This window comes from Schistocerca cancellata, chromosome 7 (assembly GCF_023864275.1).
Source record: "Schistocerca cancellata isolate TAMUIC-IGC-003103 chromosome 7, iqSchCanc2.1, whole genome shotgun sequence".
Lineage (NCBI taxonomy): Eukaryota > Metazoa > Arthropoda > Insecta > Orthoptera > Acrididae > Schistocerca > Schistocerca cancellata.
Window position 1 is genome coordinate 198109967 of NC_064632.1, and position 16945 is coordinate 198126911.

A 16945-nucleotide genomic window follows, 5' to 3' on the forward strand; every position below is an offset into this window, starting at 1 on the left:
ATCAGTGGCTGACTACTTACAAAAAATATGGGTGAGCTTGTCACCCTGTTAATGCATTGAAACAATCTCCTTAAAATCTAGGAAGGATGCTGGATGATTCACAAAACTTTAAAACTTAAATGACATTCGTTTGAACATTACTTAAAATAGAGGGCAGATCCTTCAGCAAATCCACTGGCGTACAGTGATACGTACGCCACAAGCACCACACACTGGAGGGTCCTCTCACCGGATTAAAAACATGCATCCTAGGGAATGGCCTATGGAAAGATAATTAAGGAGGATCTCACCCCATCGACATGGCTGGAAGGAGGTATGCCACAGCCAAGTTGTGGGTTCTCTACATGGAGCTTATTGTTGGTCACTTCCAGTCAATCGTCTTCCCATCGACGCATGGCTTTGTATCTCAGCAGCGAGGTGATACCATGCAGGGGGATGGCACACTGAAAGAACTGAGGATCAGGACACGCCTCCTTGGCTGCTATCTCTGCCCTTTCATTTCGCACAATACCCATGTGCCATAGACCCAGCAGAAAGACACCTCCTTCCCCAATCGTCTTAGTTGGAGGAGGGCATCCTGGATATTCTGGATTACTTTATCGGCTGGTAACAAGGGTACAAACGTTGGAGAGTGAAGGGCACTCAGAGAATCAGAACAGACAAGAAATTTACTACTGGCAAAATGCCTCATCTGCTTCAGTACCTGCAAGATAGCATATAATTCTACAACGAAAACAGTATGTTCTAGAGGCAGTCGGACCTTGAGGACACGATCCAGGAAATAGATAGAGCAACCAACAGAGTACCCCTGCTCAGAGCCATAGCTACATAGCTGTGATGCTTACATAAAATGTCAGAAAATATTGCATTAAAAACAGGAGGAGGAGACCAGTCTCTCCTGTACTGCATTAAATCTAACTTATGTTGGGCCTCTGCAGTAACCAGGGCAGCAGATGGTTAAAACCATGGGTTTGGGGTTGTATTTGCTCCACACCAAGTAACTCCAGCACATGCTACATGCAGATCCAAAGAGCATGTGGCTCATGGACAGTTGGATAGAAAATGTTCCAGAGGATGATGAGCAACAGTTTGGTATGCGGGCGAGGCCAGGGCTGCGAGGAACTTACATGCCTGACGCGCAATGAGGAGCTGCCACCAGATGGCGAGTGGTAGTTCCCTGCCCTCAGCACGGAGAATGGGTATGGAACTGGTCCTATAAGCACCTGTAGCCAGCCAAATCCTCTCATGGTTGAGAGTGTCAATGATCTTCAAATACGAAGGCCACACTGATCTATACACTGTGCATCCATAGCCCAGCTGTAAATTCACCAAAACCCTATAAAACTGGAGCAGACGCATGTTGTCCACTCCCAAGACCTGTAGCTAAGACACTTAAGATATTCAATTCCTTCACGGTTCTGGCTTTCAGGTATCTCTGGCAGGGAGAACAACAATTCTGAGTAAAAAATGAGGCCTAGAAACCTCACCGAGTGTCTAAAATGTAGGATGATGTCCCTCGTATGCAAAACAGGTAAATTAAAAATATGACAACAATGATTAAAATGAACATACACACATGCACACTTATCTGCATAAAACTGGAACCCTGCCCTGAGGGATACCACTCTCCTGCTCAAATCGATCTGACAGTGTCTCACAAACTCTGGTCATAAAAACTGCTGAGATAGGAAAGATTGTATGAAGATAGGGAGACGGACACAAAAGCCCCAATGACACAGTTGTGTAAGAACACAGTGTCTCCAAGTAGTAATGTATGCCCTACTGATGTCAAGGAATATGCCGACACACTGTTTACGAAGGAAGGCCTGCTGAATAACCGCCTCTAGCAGGGACAGGTTGTTGACAGTAGACCGAAATCTCCGGAATCACACAGAGCAGCTAAGGAGTTGCATGGTCTCTTAACACCACCACCAGACAACGGTCAGCCATTCACTCCAGGGTCTTTCCTAGATAGCTTGCTAAAGTGATACTCCGATAACTTCTGGGACATGTATGGTCCTTTCCTGGTTTGAGGAGCGGAATCAAACAGTGCCTCTCTACACAAACTGGGGAAGTTACCTGTATGCCATATAAGATTAAAACGTTCAAGAATGATTTCCTATGATGCTGCTGGCAAATGTCTAAATATGCAGTACTGGATTTGGTTGTCAGTGGTGTGTGTAAAATTCTCTTTCAGTGTTTGAATGATGTCTCTGGCTGCTGTTTTGATATCTCCCTGTTTCAGCACCACTGCTATTGGTAAACGGCTGTGTTTACCAGAAATCCTCCTGATGGCTTCCCATACTTTTGTAGAACAAGTGGAACGGTCGACAGAGTCCAGGAATGCTTGTCATGATCTTTTCTTGCTCTCCTTAACTATGGGTCGAGACTTGGCTCTCGCGACTCTAAAGGCTATGAGGCTGTCTGCTGTGCGGCAGCATTTAAATTATCAAAGAGCCACACATCTTCCCTTGATGGCTGAATAGCACTCATCTGTCCACCAAGGTACAGATATCTTCCTATGAAGACTTGAGGACTTTGGGATGGATAAGTCCATGGCATAATGGATCATTCACATGATGTGGTCCACCCATTCATGGACACAGTTGTGATGCTCAAACACAGCCAGCTGGCTGTACAGCATCCAGTTAGCCCAGCTGTACATCCATGTTGGTGGCTTCTCTTCAGGTAGTGCTCCATAGGTGAATATGTAGCGGAAAGTGGTCACTGGAATGAATGTCATCCAAGACCTCCCACTGAACAGTCTGCAAGGGCTGGAGAGCAGAAAGAGAGGTCGATGGCTGAGACTGACTGAATACCAGTGCAAAAATGAGTGTGTGTACCTGTGTTGAGGAGGCAGAGCTCATGAGACATCATGAGGCTCTCCAAAACCCGACTCCTAGGGCAAGTAGAGGTCGAGCCCCACAGACATGATGGGCACTGATGTCTCCCACTAGGAGAAATGGTCGTAGGAATTGTTCCACAAAATGTATGAGAGCCTCAGGGTCTATTGCATTTGGCAGAGGTAGATACAGTGAGTAAAAAGTAATCCAAATGATGCATGTTACTGACAAACACAGCAACCCCTTCCCTGGCTCTCTCCCCAGTCACGTCATCCTTTCAGTGAATGGTACAGCCCCATAGCACTGGGGTGCTAGTGGCTTTAAAATGTGTTTTTTGTAAACACAGGCACATGGGGCATTCTAGCACTAGTAGTTTCACTTCCTCTACAAGTGCCATGAAAGGTTCCACTAATAGATGAACCATCTATCATGGGGGTTGCACTTCCACCCTGTCTTTCTGCCGGGTAAGGCAGCCCATAATGGGTGGGGGTTCCAGCTTGGGGTAAGACGATTGCCCCAGTCCAACATCAAGCTCCATTAGCTCTACCAGAGTCAAGATAGACATGAGATAGTATGATGCCGTTACTGTCTGACTGGTTTCTTCCCAACTCTATCTGACACTTGGCCTTTGATTTCCTGCCCTGGGTAGGCTTTGGAGCCAAAATCACGGCAGTAGTAGCAGCGTGCTGGATGGTGGAACCTCTGGAGGGGCAGGGAGCTCTGCAAGCTCCACAATGTTAGCAACAACAGACTTGTCTGATGGTTTGGGAGGATGTATATAGGCTTTGAAGGAACTGCAACAACAGGTGCACTGGCAAAGTAGGTGCTAGTGTTGACACTAGCAACCTCCATTTGGGTAGCAGCATCGGTCTTCTGAACTGGTTGTTTAAGAGGAGGTTGCAAACTTTGGGGGCTGCATAGCCTCATAGATCCTTTTGGCCTCACCATATGAGACACTCTTAGTTGTTTTGATCTCTTGTATCTTCCTTTCTTGAAGGAAGACCACACTTTGGAGGAGATGAACAACCAACACCTTCATGGGTGGTCTTACCACATTTGCCCCAAGTGGCTGCTCCCTTACAACCTGGGGTGATATGCCCAAAGTGCTGGCATGCAGAACAGTGCACTGGGTTAGGAAAATAAGACCACATGCTGAGTCGGAAGAAACCGGCCTTAACATGCTCAGGAAGTTTTGTGCTGCTGAAAGTCAGTATAAATGACTGATTTCACAAGATTGCCATCCACCCTTATCATTATGCTCTGTACATCAAGGATGCCTTCTTGGGACCACTCAGCTTTCAGCTCTTCTTGGGGAATGTGGACCAAATCCCTACATGTAACAACACCTTTACTACAGTTCAAGGTGTTGTGCAGTTCACTTTCTATAGCACACTTCCCGAGGCAAAGAGCTTTCTGGATGTTCTTCACTTGTTGCGAATTGAATGATTCTACCAACATGGTCCCGTTTTGCAAGTGCCTGACGGATTTTAAGCTTCCAGCAGTTCTCTCTAACCATTTTTGTACGAAAAAAAGTGAAACTTTATGATTCCAATTAATTATAAGAAACACTTTCTGGCCACCAGCACGTGTTTGTTACTCGATATTGAAAGAGTATACGTAATTCCTAAGTCTGGAGGACTTGCTACATGAGCCCTCTAGTTTGACTGTGTGTTGGTATCTACCAGTGCCCAACATTTCCACTGTGAGGAGAGGAAATTTTCGAAGGGTCTATGCTGGTCCCAAGACTGGCTAGGGAAATAAAAGTCCACCTAGACATAGTCCCGCATGCCTAGGTAAGCCTTATACAACTAAGGTACAGCAGGTTCCCCAGAGATTGTGCACTAATGACTGTTCCACCTCAACGGCCTTGCATCTCATCAGTGTGCAGCCCACCTTAAGATTGGGAGGTTTTCTATAGATGTTTGTACCATCTTCGTGATCTGCGGGTCAGGCCAAGATCCCCGTTGCCTGTGACACACAATGTTCCACTGCCACATTGCACAGTGGTCACTGAAGCACACCCAGAGCTTAAGTTGACGGGACTGGCAGCGCTTACCTGCCACAGCTCAGGAACCCCAGGGGTCACCAGGCCCATACCCAGTAAACGAATTCTGAGCACATAACAGGTGAAAATCCAAGTAGAGGACTAATCTGGAGTCTTTTGCAAAGGTACAGATCATCATGACACTTTCTTCAAATATAGGCCACACTTCATGTAGATAAGTGTCTTTAATCTAGTTGTTTCCATTGCCTTCTGCATTCCCATGCCGTTGATCACTGCTGATTCTTCTGCCTTTTAGGGGCAATTTCCCACGCCAAGGGCAAAGAGTGCCCTGAGCCTCAGTCCATCCCTCCACCCTCTTTGACGAAGCTGTTGGCAGAACAAGGGTGGCTTCTTTTCAGTAGTGTGGTTGTGGAGGTAACTGCAAAATAAGCTGCCATAGACTGGGAAATGTCTCATGTTAGTCTGGAGCCTTCCAACTCCCACTACAGAACCCACTGGGCAACCCCCCGCCCCCCCCCCCAAAAAAAAAAAAAAAAAATCCTCCTGATGGTCTCCCATTCAACTTTATTATTAATGGAACAATGGTGGTCAGGAACTGTTGCCATGAACTCTTTTTGACATCTCTTAATTATTCATCGATAGTTCGCCATCTCTACCTGAAAGGCCACAATGTTTGTGCAGTCAGAAGGCACTGGAACGTATGCAGAGCCACCTTTGACAAGTTTAACAACAATAAGTTTATTACCTTCCCACAGGATGTGTTCCATTATCATTACAGCTTGGACTGATATTCAAAGACCTCTCAGGTGGACTAGCTACATGAGACCTCTTTGGGTTTGGGCGTCAATAGTTCCCACTGGATCACTCAAACTACTGGGAGTACAGAAAAGTGATTCAGGCTACATGGAAACCACACGAGCAGAAGGGGAAGTAAGCATATATCCAGACAGACCCATGCTTGTCTGGGTAAACCTTATACAACAGAGGTACAGCCGGTTTCCCAGAGGTTGCCTACCCACTAATAACTGTTCCGCCTAAACAGCATTCCAATCTCATTGTCGTGCAGCACACCTTGAGACTGAAGTGTTTATATAGAGGTTTTTACCATCCTTGCACTCCAGGTAGTTAAGGAAAGAACCCAGTTCCCTGAGACACAAAACATTCCACCACCGCCCCCACAGGGGTCATTAAGGCATGCCCAAAGGTTACAGTTACAAAGGGCTAGTGGCCCTCACCAGCCTCCAGCTCAAGAAATCTGGGTTTGCCAAGTCCATACCAAGAAAACGAATGCTGATCTCCATGGGGAGCACGGGAGGGGGGTTTACAAGTGGCAAAATATCACACGTGTCGAGCAGAATATTCAAGATAGAAGAAAAATCAAAATGTGTGTAAATAAAAAAAGAATACCAAGAAAACAAGACACTGGAGACTAACTTTAAATACAGCAGTCTACAAGGAATTAGAGCAAGTAACAAGCACCGTCAGGATGAGACATTTCATTCTTCAGACATTTAAAAAGGGTACCGAGAACATAATCAAAAAAATAATAAATAAATTATGGAACATTAACAACAACATCAGATGGATTAAAGAACCAAGATCCAGAGAAGATGTGAGGGAACTACAAATTATGACAGAAGATTTAAAAACAAAACAGGAAAGTCAAATAACTCAAAGATAAACTAACTAGACTACAAAACTTACAGACAATAGGAAAGGTGACTTGAGTTGAGAGCCAAGGGAATGAAGTAATGTGCAAACAGGAAACTGAAAATCCATTTTATAAAATTGCCTAAAATGATCAAATGAAGATCATAAAAAATAAACTGCTGAGTTAGAACAAACAGGTAGCATTAATAAGCCTGAACAAATTATCCAACTCAAATATTAGCCCAAAACAAAGGTTTAGATACAATTATGTTTTTCACTTCACATACCCCTTAGTAAAGCTACTTTTTCTGCAGATCTGAAGTTTTAAATGTATCCACTGGCTTGTAAAACTGAATCACACAAACCCACCACCTCAGAAAATTTCCAATTGTGTTTGCATTCAGCTTAGCAATTCCACATCAGAAATGATAATCTAACACTCAGCTGCCAACAGGTGTTGTTGATATATCTCAACTGGGACAGCTGAAAATGTGTGCCCCGACCTGGACTCGAATCCAGGATCTGCTGCTTACATGGCAGATGATCTATCCATCTGAACCACCGAGGGCACAGAGGATAGCACGACTGCAGGGACTTATCCCTTGCACGCTTACCGTGAGACCCACATTCCCAACTGTGGAACATTACAAATGTAGGTTGTGGACAGTTGGGAATGTGGGTCTCAAAGGAAGCATGCAAGGGATAAGGCCCTGCAGTCCCGCTATCCTCTGTGCCCTCTGTGGTTCAGATGGATAGAGCATCTGCCATGTAAGCAGATCCTGGGTTCGAGTCCCGGTCGGGGCACATATTTTCAGCTGTCCCAGTTGAAGTATATCAACAACACCTGTTGGCAGCTGAGGGTTTTGATTAATTATCATTTCTTTCTAGAGAAGCTGCATGGTCATCACTGGTATCTGTTCTTTCGGAACAGTTACTATCTTCGTATAATTCCACGTCAGTTTCTTTTAACTGTCCTACTCCAACAGAACATTCAGAAAAGGAATTTGAAAGATCATTGCCATCCCATTAACAACTTTTTCATTATAGTGTGATCACAATCTTAGGTTAAAGAAGGCTTTGAGAAGAAACTGACCAAATCCATAGGAATACCGTCTTCTACAGAAATGACTTAACAAAACTAAAAGAAGCATTTGGAAGATTCATCTAGCTTCCACAAAAAGCTAAGGAACTGTATAAACTTCCCCAGTAATGCTGACTAAGTCCCCATCAACCCCAATACTTTTTTGATGTGGCTATATGCCCACAGGTTGCCTGCTACCAACTGTTTTGCCTAACAGGCACTCGTCAGCATACAGCTCACTTCCTAATGGACAGTTTTGGAAAGATTATGTAATCTATCTAACCTAGGTGGTTAAACAAACTCCTGTAGTATATTCTGCTTTCGTCACTGATGTGCGCTCAGAGCTCAGATGTACCACTACATCACATTTGGCTATGCTCCTTGATGCTCATCATCCGATGCCACCCATAGATTTTGTTCAGTTTATGAATGTTATGCAACATCACACATTAGCACCTCCTGAATGTTAAGTCCAGTGACTTAACTACTATTCTGTCCCACTTGGAAGGACTTCAAAAAGTTAGAGAAAATAATTAAGTGACCTTTTTTCAGTTTGTGTAAATTGTATATCAATAAGTTTAACTAAGTTTAACACAAACCTCCTTCCACTTGCAATTATCGGCATGTTAGGAATCTCTATCACCTGTATGTATAGCCTATCATACTATCCACTATTAGCTGACATTTTTGTACATTCAATTAGAAAGTTGTCTCCTGGCTACAAGCATTTGTTTTGTGGAGACATGGCAGGGAGGACCTAGGTTGTTTTCAGTAACAACTCAATAGAATTAATCCAAAGGCTCAATTAACCATAGAGGATGAATGTATATGGCAGATTAAATTTTCTAGCTTTGCTACTCTTGAAGAAAGAAGCTGGTAGTTTGGGCCTCATAGTATACTGGAAACCCACACACACGGGCCATTACCTACGCGGAGGTTAAAATTGTCATCCACAGTAAAGTAATTCACCCTAAAAACATTAAGTAGATAGAGCAAGGAACATCTGTGAACTTTAGCTACTCAACGCAGAATTAAAATATTTCAAAGTCATAAATGTATAGTTGAAGAATGAGTATTCATCTGCTGATGAAATAAACAAGAATGCCGCAAAAATACTGTATCATAATAACAAACATCCACGTGTCCTCTTCATGCTGCCACAACTAGATTAAATGTTCTAAGTTTTCAAGTCAAATCAACTTAGAAAATATTGTAGAGTTTTCAACAGCTGTTAATTGCCACTATCCTAAGGTCTTAAAACTGCTGACTGCCATGATAGGCAGGTGTTTGCCTCATTTACCCAAGGCAGCAGATGTTCTAGAGGCGTGCATAATTAAAGCATTTGCAAGATAGATAGTTAAGCAGCCAGCCATTGCAGTCGTCCACTACATCCGATGAAGTGGACGTCTTAAGGAGGAGGTTATATTTCTCACAGATTACATAGGAAACTTAAAATCTTTAATGTAATGGTATATTTTGAGGTAAATACAGATATCCCCACAACAGTAACAAGGAATACGACTCTTTAATTTTGGTGATATTATAATAGCTACTATACACAGAACATAAATTTGAACAAACTTTAGGGGATGCTGAGAGAGTCAGAAGACAACAGTAAGCCAGCACATGCACAGTTGTGGGAAAAAGAGGTGCTGGAAGAACTAACGCTGTCTCCCTGCAAGGTAAGCACTACACCAAGAGCCACACTGGAGTCACAATGCCTACTACACGCTCATATTCTTATGGCTTGCTTTACTGGCGTCATAGCTCAGTTTGGCAACATGCAGAAACAGCCCATACTAACACTAAGTCAGCCAATACATCAATCACTCCCAGGAAGTGCAAATTGTGCATACGATATTAATATATTATCATCCTAAATGCAACATCTGTCTTCTTATGGAGAAATATGGACTTTTTTTTTTTTTGCAATTAGATGGGAAGCTGCAGATCTTTCTGTAGTGATGTTGAGAAATGACAGCACAATGTAAAACTAGCTTTATACATTTTATTCTGTGACAGTGTTGACAATTGAGAAGCAGCTTTAACATAAGTTCTTGCAGACTGACCTCATATTTGCGAGTACGGAGACTCAAAGCACGAGTATAGAGATTCGAAGCACAGTTCGGCCATCCAGTTTCAGGTTTTTCATGGTTTCCTTCGACTAGTCGGCTTTATGAAAATGACAGGCTAGTTCTATTACAGGCCACAGCCACCCACTAGTTCCATTTTTGTCCAGATACTCATCCAAATATATATATGTCCATGTACATATCAATTGCTTTTTGTACTCTAGACAAATGTCGCCGTAACAGCGATTTATCTTATTTAATAAAAACATCTGAATTTCCTCCCTGCGTTTGGATTTCATGACTGACGGCCATCTATGTGGTTCTTTGTATTTGCTGGGCTTCGTGTATTTGACCATCCAATGAGTAGAATTATCAATATCTTGAAGTTTGGGGTTAATCACTTTTATTTCAATGACAGTTCCATTCTGAGATGTGACGACTACGAGATATATCGGTGTCCTAATGGCGAATTTGTTCAAACTCACTATTGCGTTTAGGACAATCTCTATTTTCAGGTGTTTCAGCTACCCTATTAACATGACTTAAACGTGATGTTTAATTCGACATTTAACGAGGTACAGCATTAAACAGAACGCTTATTAAGAAACGTTAAATCGGTGGCTTATGGAATTAGTTGTGTCTCACCCTGCGTTATTAGGGAGCCAAAAATTACAAATAATCCTACACGCCGTTGGCGGGCTTCCACATTATTTTGCAATATGCTGACGCTTGCACAAGATGCGTGTTTATGAAACCAGCTTGCTAACGTTATAACAGTCGTTATCCGCAGACGATGATACTTCTAGAAACTCGCCAATTTCATAACAAACATTACATTCGTTCCGAACACATACTTACTCTGGCACCGTCTTTAAGCATCTGCGCCATTCCTGGCGCTTTGGGAACATGTAATGCCATGATTAAATGATAAATACAATCAACAACGCGCTTTTACAGAAATACTGCCGTAAATGGTAATGCACGCTACCACACACGCTTCTGACACAGGATTACAGTATTACACCGAAACACTACCAAAGAATTTCGCCGAAAGTTAATACACACAAAAGAAAGAGTAAACACATTTACACACTTCTGCCACAGTCTCTACTGCCAAGCTTCCAACTTGCAGGAAAGCTCAGCCTAAATTTCATTGGCGCCAGTCCATTGTACCTCCATAAGATACGCCAATCTACAGTTTACGTTTCATATAGCATTATTTTGGTGAGACCTAGATGAGATACGCCAATCTATAGTTTACGTTTCATATAGCATTATTTTGGCTGATCAGCAATCTTCAAAAATCCTTCCTTGAGTTTCTTATAAAAAAGAATTTGTACATGTACACTAAAACACGAAGTAAGTGATACGTGAATATATTAGCAGTACAAGAGCAAGCGAGGGTAAGCAAACAATAAAATATAGATAATAAATTTTCAAAAACTTTCTAATTAACTTTCTAAAATTTTCTATATATTGTCTCAATCACATTTAACATTTAAAACAATCTTTACAAATTGCCACCAGTACCAGTACCTTAACTATCATCTTCAGACCACATAAATGCAACTAACAGTGTATGACACCGCTGCATCGTCCATAACATTCTTATTATAAATCTCCAAGTAAAATGTGTAGTATTCAGCCACACTATCTGTACTTCCGCTGACCATCAAACTCCCTAGACATGGAGATTTTTGAGCTTATCTGGGATGCCTTGCAACGTGCTGTTCAGAAGAGATCTCCAACCTCGTACTCTTACTGAATTATGGACAGCCCTACAGGATTCATGGTGTCAGTACCCTCCAGCAGTGCTTCCGACATTAGTCGAGTCCATGCCACGTCGTGTTGAGGCACTTCTGCGTGCTCACGGGGGCCCTACACGATATTAGGCAGCTGTATCAGTTTCTTTGGTTTTCAGTGTATACACTACTGGGCATTAAAATTGTTACACCAGGAAGATGACGTGCCACAGACGCGAAATTTAACCGACAGAAAGAAGATGATGTGATATGCAAATGATTAGCTTTTCAGTGAATTCACACAAGTTGGCGCCGGTGGCGACACCTACAACGTCCTGGCGTGACGAAAGTTTCCAATCGATTTCTCATACACAAACAGCAGTTGATCGGCGTTGCCTGGTGAAACGTTGTTGTGATGCCTCGTGTAAGGAGGAGAAATGCGTACCATCACGTTTCCGACTTTGATAAAGGTCGGGTTGTAGCCTATCGCGACTGCGGTTTATCGTTTCACGACATTGCTGCTCGCGATGGTCGAGATCTAATGACTGTTAGCAGAATATGGAATCGGTGGGTGCAGGAGGGTAATACGGAACGCCGTGCTGGATCCCAATGGCCTAGCAGTCAAGATGACAGGCATCTTATCGGCATGGATGTAGCGTATCGTGCAGCCACGTCTCGATCCCTGAGTCAACAGATGGGGACGTTTGCAAGACAACAACCGTCTACACGAACAGTTCGACGACTTTTGCAGCATCATGGACTATCAGCTCGGAGACCATGGCTGCAGATACCCTTGACGCTGCATCACAGACAGGAGCGCCTGCGATGGTGTACTCAACGACGAACCTGGGTGAACGAGTGGCAAAACGTCAATTTTTCGGATGAATCCAGGTTCTGTGTACAGCTTCATGATGGTCGCATCCGTGTTTGGCGACATCGCAGTGAACACACGTTGGAAGCGTATATTCGTCATCACCATACTGGCGTATCACCTGGTGTGATGGTATGGGGTACCATTGGTTACACGTCTCGGTCACCTCTTGCTCGCATTGACAGCACTTTGAATAGTGGACGTTACATTTCAGACGGGTTACGACCCCTGGCTCTAGCCTTCATTCGATCCCCACGAAACCCTACATTTCAGCAGGATAATGCAGGTCCTGTACGGGCCTTTCTGGATACAGTAAAGGTTCGACTGCTGCCCTGGCCAGCACATTCTCCAGATCTCTCAACAACTGAAAACGTCTAGCAATGGTGGCCGAGCAAATGGCTAGTCACAATACGGCTGTCACTACTCTTGATGAACTGAGGTATCATGTTGAAGCTACATGGGCAGCTGTACCTGTACACGCCATCCAAGCTTTGTTTGACTCAATGGCCAGGCGTATCAAGGCCGTCATTACGGCCAGAGGTGGTTGTTCTGGGTACTGATTTCTCAGGATCTATGCACCCAAATTGCGTGAAAATGTAATCACATGTCAGTTCTAGTATAATATATTTGTCCATTGAATACCCGTTTATCATCTGCATTTCTTCTTGGTGTTGCTATTTTAATGGCCAGTAGTGTATGTATATATTTCAAGTACAGTTTCTAAGGCAAATCTCTGTTTGCACTTATTGACTGTAATGAAAATAATCCCACAGAACATTCAATTTAGAAAATTTTTATGACGCTGCACATGCTCCTTGTTTCAATTACTGTCACAGATAATGTAGCTGTTTGCAGTTACTGACTGTAATGAAAATAATTACATAGACGTTTCATAGTATAGACATACAGCGCTGTACAGGCTCTATGTTTCAATTGCTATCACAGATAGAGATGGCTGAATATAACAGATTTTACCTGAAATTTGTAGGATTCAGTTTTCTTTCGCATTAAGAATTTCTAATTTCTGACTGTTCAGCTTCTGTATCTGATTGACTAGTTTCCCTATCTAAGTTGGCATTCACTATCTGCTCAGTGTTACATTATGCTAATTCAAGATCAGCTGGCTGGGATTGTCTCATTGCCCCTTCAACGATGGTATGTGTTGCCACCAGTTGGGCGTTTCCCATGCCATTATCGTCAATTGGATTAATGTTTGGGTTGCTGTTTCCGCAGTCGCACTTTCATTTTTCAATGAATTGCACGCCATGGGCCTTCACGACTGTCTTTGGTGAATTTGGATCAGTGAGACTTTATGCTTTAGAAGCTTCGCAATATCCAACACAGATAAGTTCCTTGGATTTGTCTTCTACGTTCATTCGTTTTTCTTTCAGTATATGTAAAAACGCTCGACATTGAAGGACTCCTAAATGACTGTCATTTATTACATGATCCCTGCATAGTTTTTCTAGGGTAACATTTTGAACTGCTTTCATTGGAGATCGATTCTTCAGATAAACTGCTGTGTTAACGACTTCAGCCCAGAAATTGTTTGCTCGATCCTGCATCAGTCAACTCTGACTTGTTTTTCCAACAGTCATCTGACTCAGGAGTTCTGCAACTCCATTTTATTCTGATTCGCTTTCAACAATGACTTCATAAGCTGATTGACAAACTCATTTCCACTATCTGTTCGAAGTATGCTTATTTTGCGACCAGTTTAATTGTTTACTCATGCTCTGAACTCAATGAAAGTACCACAGATTTTTTGTTGATTTCAGTACGTAGTCAAATGGCTTTCTTGACATATAGTCCATGAAACTAAGATATTGATTGGTCATAATGGTCACCAATTACTTTGTTTACAAATTGTACACTAAGGGCGTTCTGAAGGAAGGAAGAAAGGAAGGAAAATTAACGTTTAACATCTCATTGACATCCAAGTCATTAGAGACATTCAGTATGTTCTCAGGTATGTTAGTGATTACATGATCTATAATAGTATCTAGTGTATATATACATCATTTGGCCTCTTTATGTGCATCTGCAGGTTGAGTGAGCTTGATATATCAAGGCAACTTCTTGCACAAACATTTCCTCTTATCATATTAAATTTCCTAAGAGCTTTATTTGAATGGCTGTTGCTTCGGTCACTAGTTGTGCATGGTTAGGTATTTGGTATGCAGTACTTTCTATTATGTTACCCTCAACATATACAGCTACATCACTACTTTTGTGAATACTTCTACACTAATGGGCCGTTTTATACCCTTGTAGATTACACAGCGTAATTTCATTTCCCTTTAGCCCATGCTCTGTCTTAACAAGAACATTTTGCATCTTGGTAGCTTCATCTGATTTATTGAAAGTATATTGTACATTTTGGTGCTATAAATTTAGAACCTTCATCAGATTTTTTCTGTAAACTACAGTGAATGTCTCTGTAAAAGAGGTATGCTTGTGTAGACTTTTGTAACACAGAGATGGATCCTTACACCAGTGTCTAAATATTAATTACATTACTAAATATATTATTTGCACTAGTATCGCTTATGTTGTGTGCTTCCCTTCCTTCTGCCTTCAGTCAAAAAATTATTCAAACTAGCAGGCTGCACTATTTTCCTAATTCATACAATATTTTGATTGTGTTTTTTCTACGTTGGATGTCTCCTCTCCCTTTGCTTGTACTGCTGCAGCCAATGTTGATGCTGCAGGTTTTGTAGTTATGCTGATGCCTGCTCAAACGTTTCTAATGTTGATAACTACTCAGTTGTTCCTGTAGAGACTGGGTCTGATACTCCTACATATGCAAACCTCTATATCACAGCAAACCTGATTGGCACTGTCATCTTTGCTCTTAAAGCCAACTAGAAAACTTTAACAGAAACGTCGAACATGCAAGATACAAACAAACCCCACACAACCTGCAGAAAATTTTGTAATCAAATTGATCACTCAGATGATGACGGGGTATGTTACAGGTACATTGATGCTGCAGCTGTGCCTGGAGATTTCGTCAGAGACTGCTACAATGGCAATACCTCTCCATTAACATATACTAAGGCCCAAGCACAAACTGTCACTAGTGGCACAAACCACCCAGCAGCACTTCTAACCACCCAAAGTAGTGCAGGGTTTTTTCCCATGGCATTTTCCCTCTGTCCTTAAAACCACTACCCTTCAATCGCTTTCTGTCAGGTATGTCCTAAATGGGACCGAATTAGTGGGTGACTGTGCTCACATTGAAATGTCCCCTTTGGAAAATTATGTATGATGAAACGTCCCCATTGGAAAATTATGAATTACTGTGCTGATAAACTTCTACGTTATTTGATTTTCAAACAGCTGAGCAAAACTGAACGTACTCAGACATTTCTCTCTTTACTTATTCTGATCATCACTAAACTGACACACAATATGTTTAGCACAACTCAACTGACTTTCAATAATCCCCACAAAAGAATGGCTCTGACTAACAATAACCTATACCTTTCATGAATTACTTACCTCACAAAAATCTACTTTACTCGAACTACTGCAATACAGCGAGCGCCAATACTGTCAGCTAAATAAAAGATTCTAACTACTGAAGGCACTAACTACTGATAGGCATAGTTAGCAAAAGGAAAGATTTTGATAGAGAACAATGTATTTACCTTAATAATGTTCGAAAGTCATCATATATATATATATATATATATATATATATATATATATATATATATATATTTGTAAGACTGGATGTCATGAACTTATACAGGATGAGTCACCTAACATTACCGCTGGATATATTTTGTAAACCACATCAAATACTGACGAATCGATTCCACAGACCGAACGTGAGGAGAGGGGCTAGTGTAATTGGTTAATACAAACCATAAAAAAATGCGCAGAAGTATGTTTTCTAACACAAACCTACGTTTTTTTAAATGGAACCCCGTTAGTTTTGTTGGCACATCTGAACACATAAACAAATACATAATCAGTGCCGTTTGTTGCATTGTAAAATGTTAACTACATCCGGAGATATTGTAACCTTAATTTGACGCTTGAGTACCACTCCTCCACTGTTCGACCGTGTGTATCGGAGAGCACCAAAGTATGTAGGGATCCAAAGGGAACGGTGATGGACCTTAGGTACAGAAGAGACTGGAACAGCACATTACGTCCACATGCTAACACCTTTTTATTGGTCTTTTTCACTGACGCACATGTACATTACCATGAGGGGTGAGGTACACGTGGAGTTGTAGGCACATCACGGTACACATTCTCCTTTAACATACCCCACAGAAAGAAGTCAAGAGGTGTAAGATCAGGAGAACAGGCTGGCCAATTTATGCGTCCTCCACGTCCTATGAAACGCCCGTCGAACATCGTGTCACGGGTCAGCCTAGTGTTATTTGCAGAATGTGCAGGTGCACCATCATGCTGATACCACATACGTCGACGCGTTTCCAGTGGGACATTTTCGAGCAACGTTGGAAGATCATTCTGTAGAAACGCGATGTATGTTGCAGCTGTTTGGACCCCTGCAATGAAGTGAGGACCAATGAGGTGGTCGCCAATGATTCCGCACCATACATTTACAGTCCACGGTCGCTGTCGCTCTACTTGTCTGAGCCAGCGAGGATTGTCCACGGACCAGTAATGCATGTTCCGTAGATTCACTGCCCCGTGGTTT

General features: G+C 42.3%; 1 protein-coding gene across 1 annotated transcript in view; it reads right to left on the minus strand.

Annotated features, from left to right (window-relative positions):
- LOC126091955 (T-complex protein 1 subunit theta) overlaps positions 1-10660 on the minus strand; it is a 115619-nt gene extending 104959 nt beyond the window's left edge. Inside the window, exon 1 of the mRNA XM_049907292.1 lies at positions 10510-10660. Within this exon, the coding sequence (XP_049763249.1) occupies positions 10510-10569 (60 nt within the window). The 5' untranslated portion in view covers positions 10570-10660. The remainder of the gene's footprint in view (positions 1-10509) is intronic.
- Between the last annotated feature and the right edge of the window lie 6285 nt (positions 10661-16945).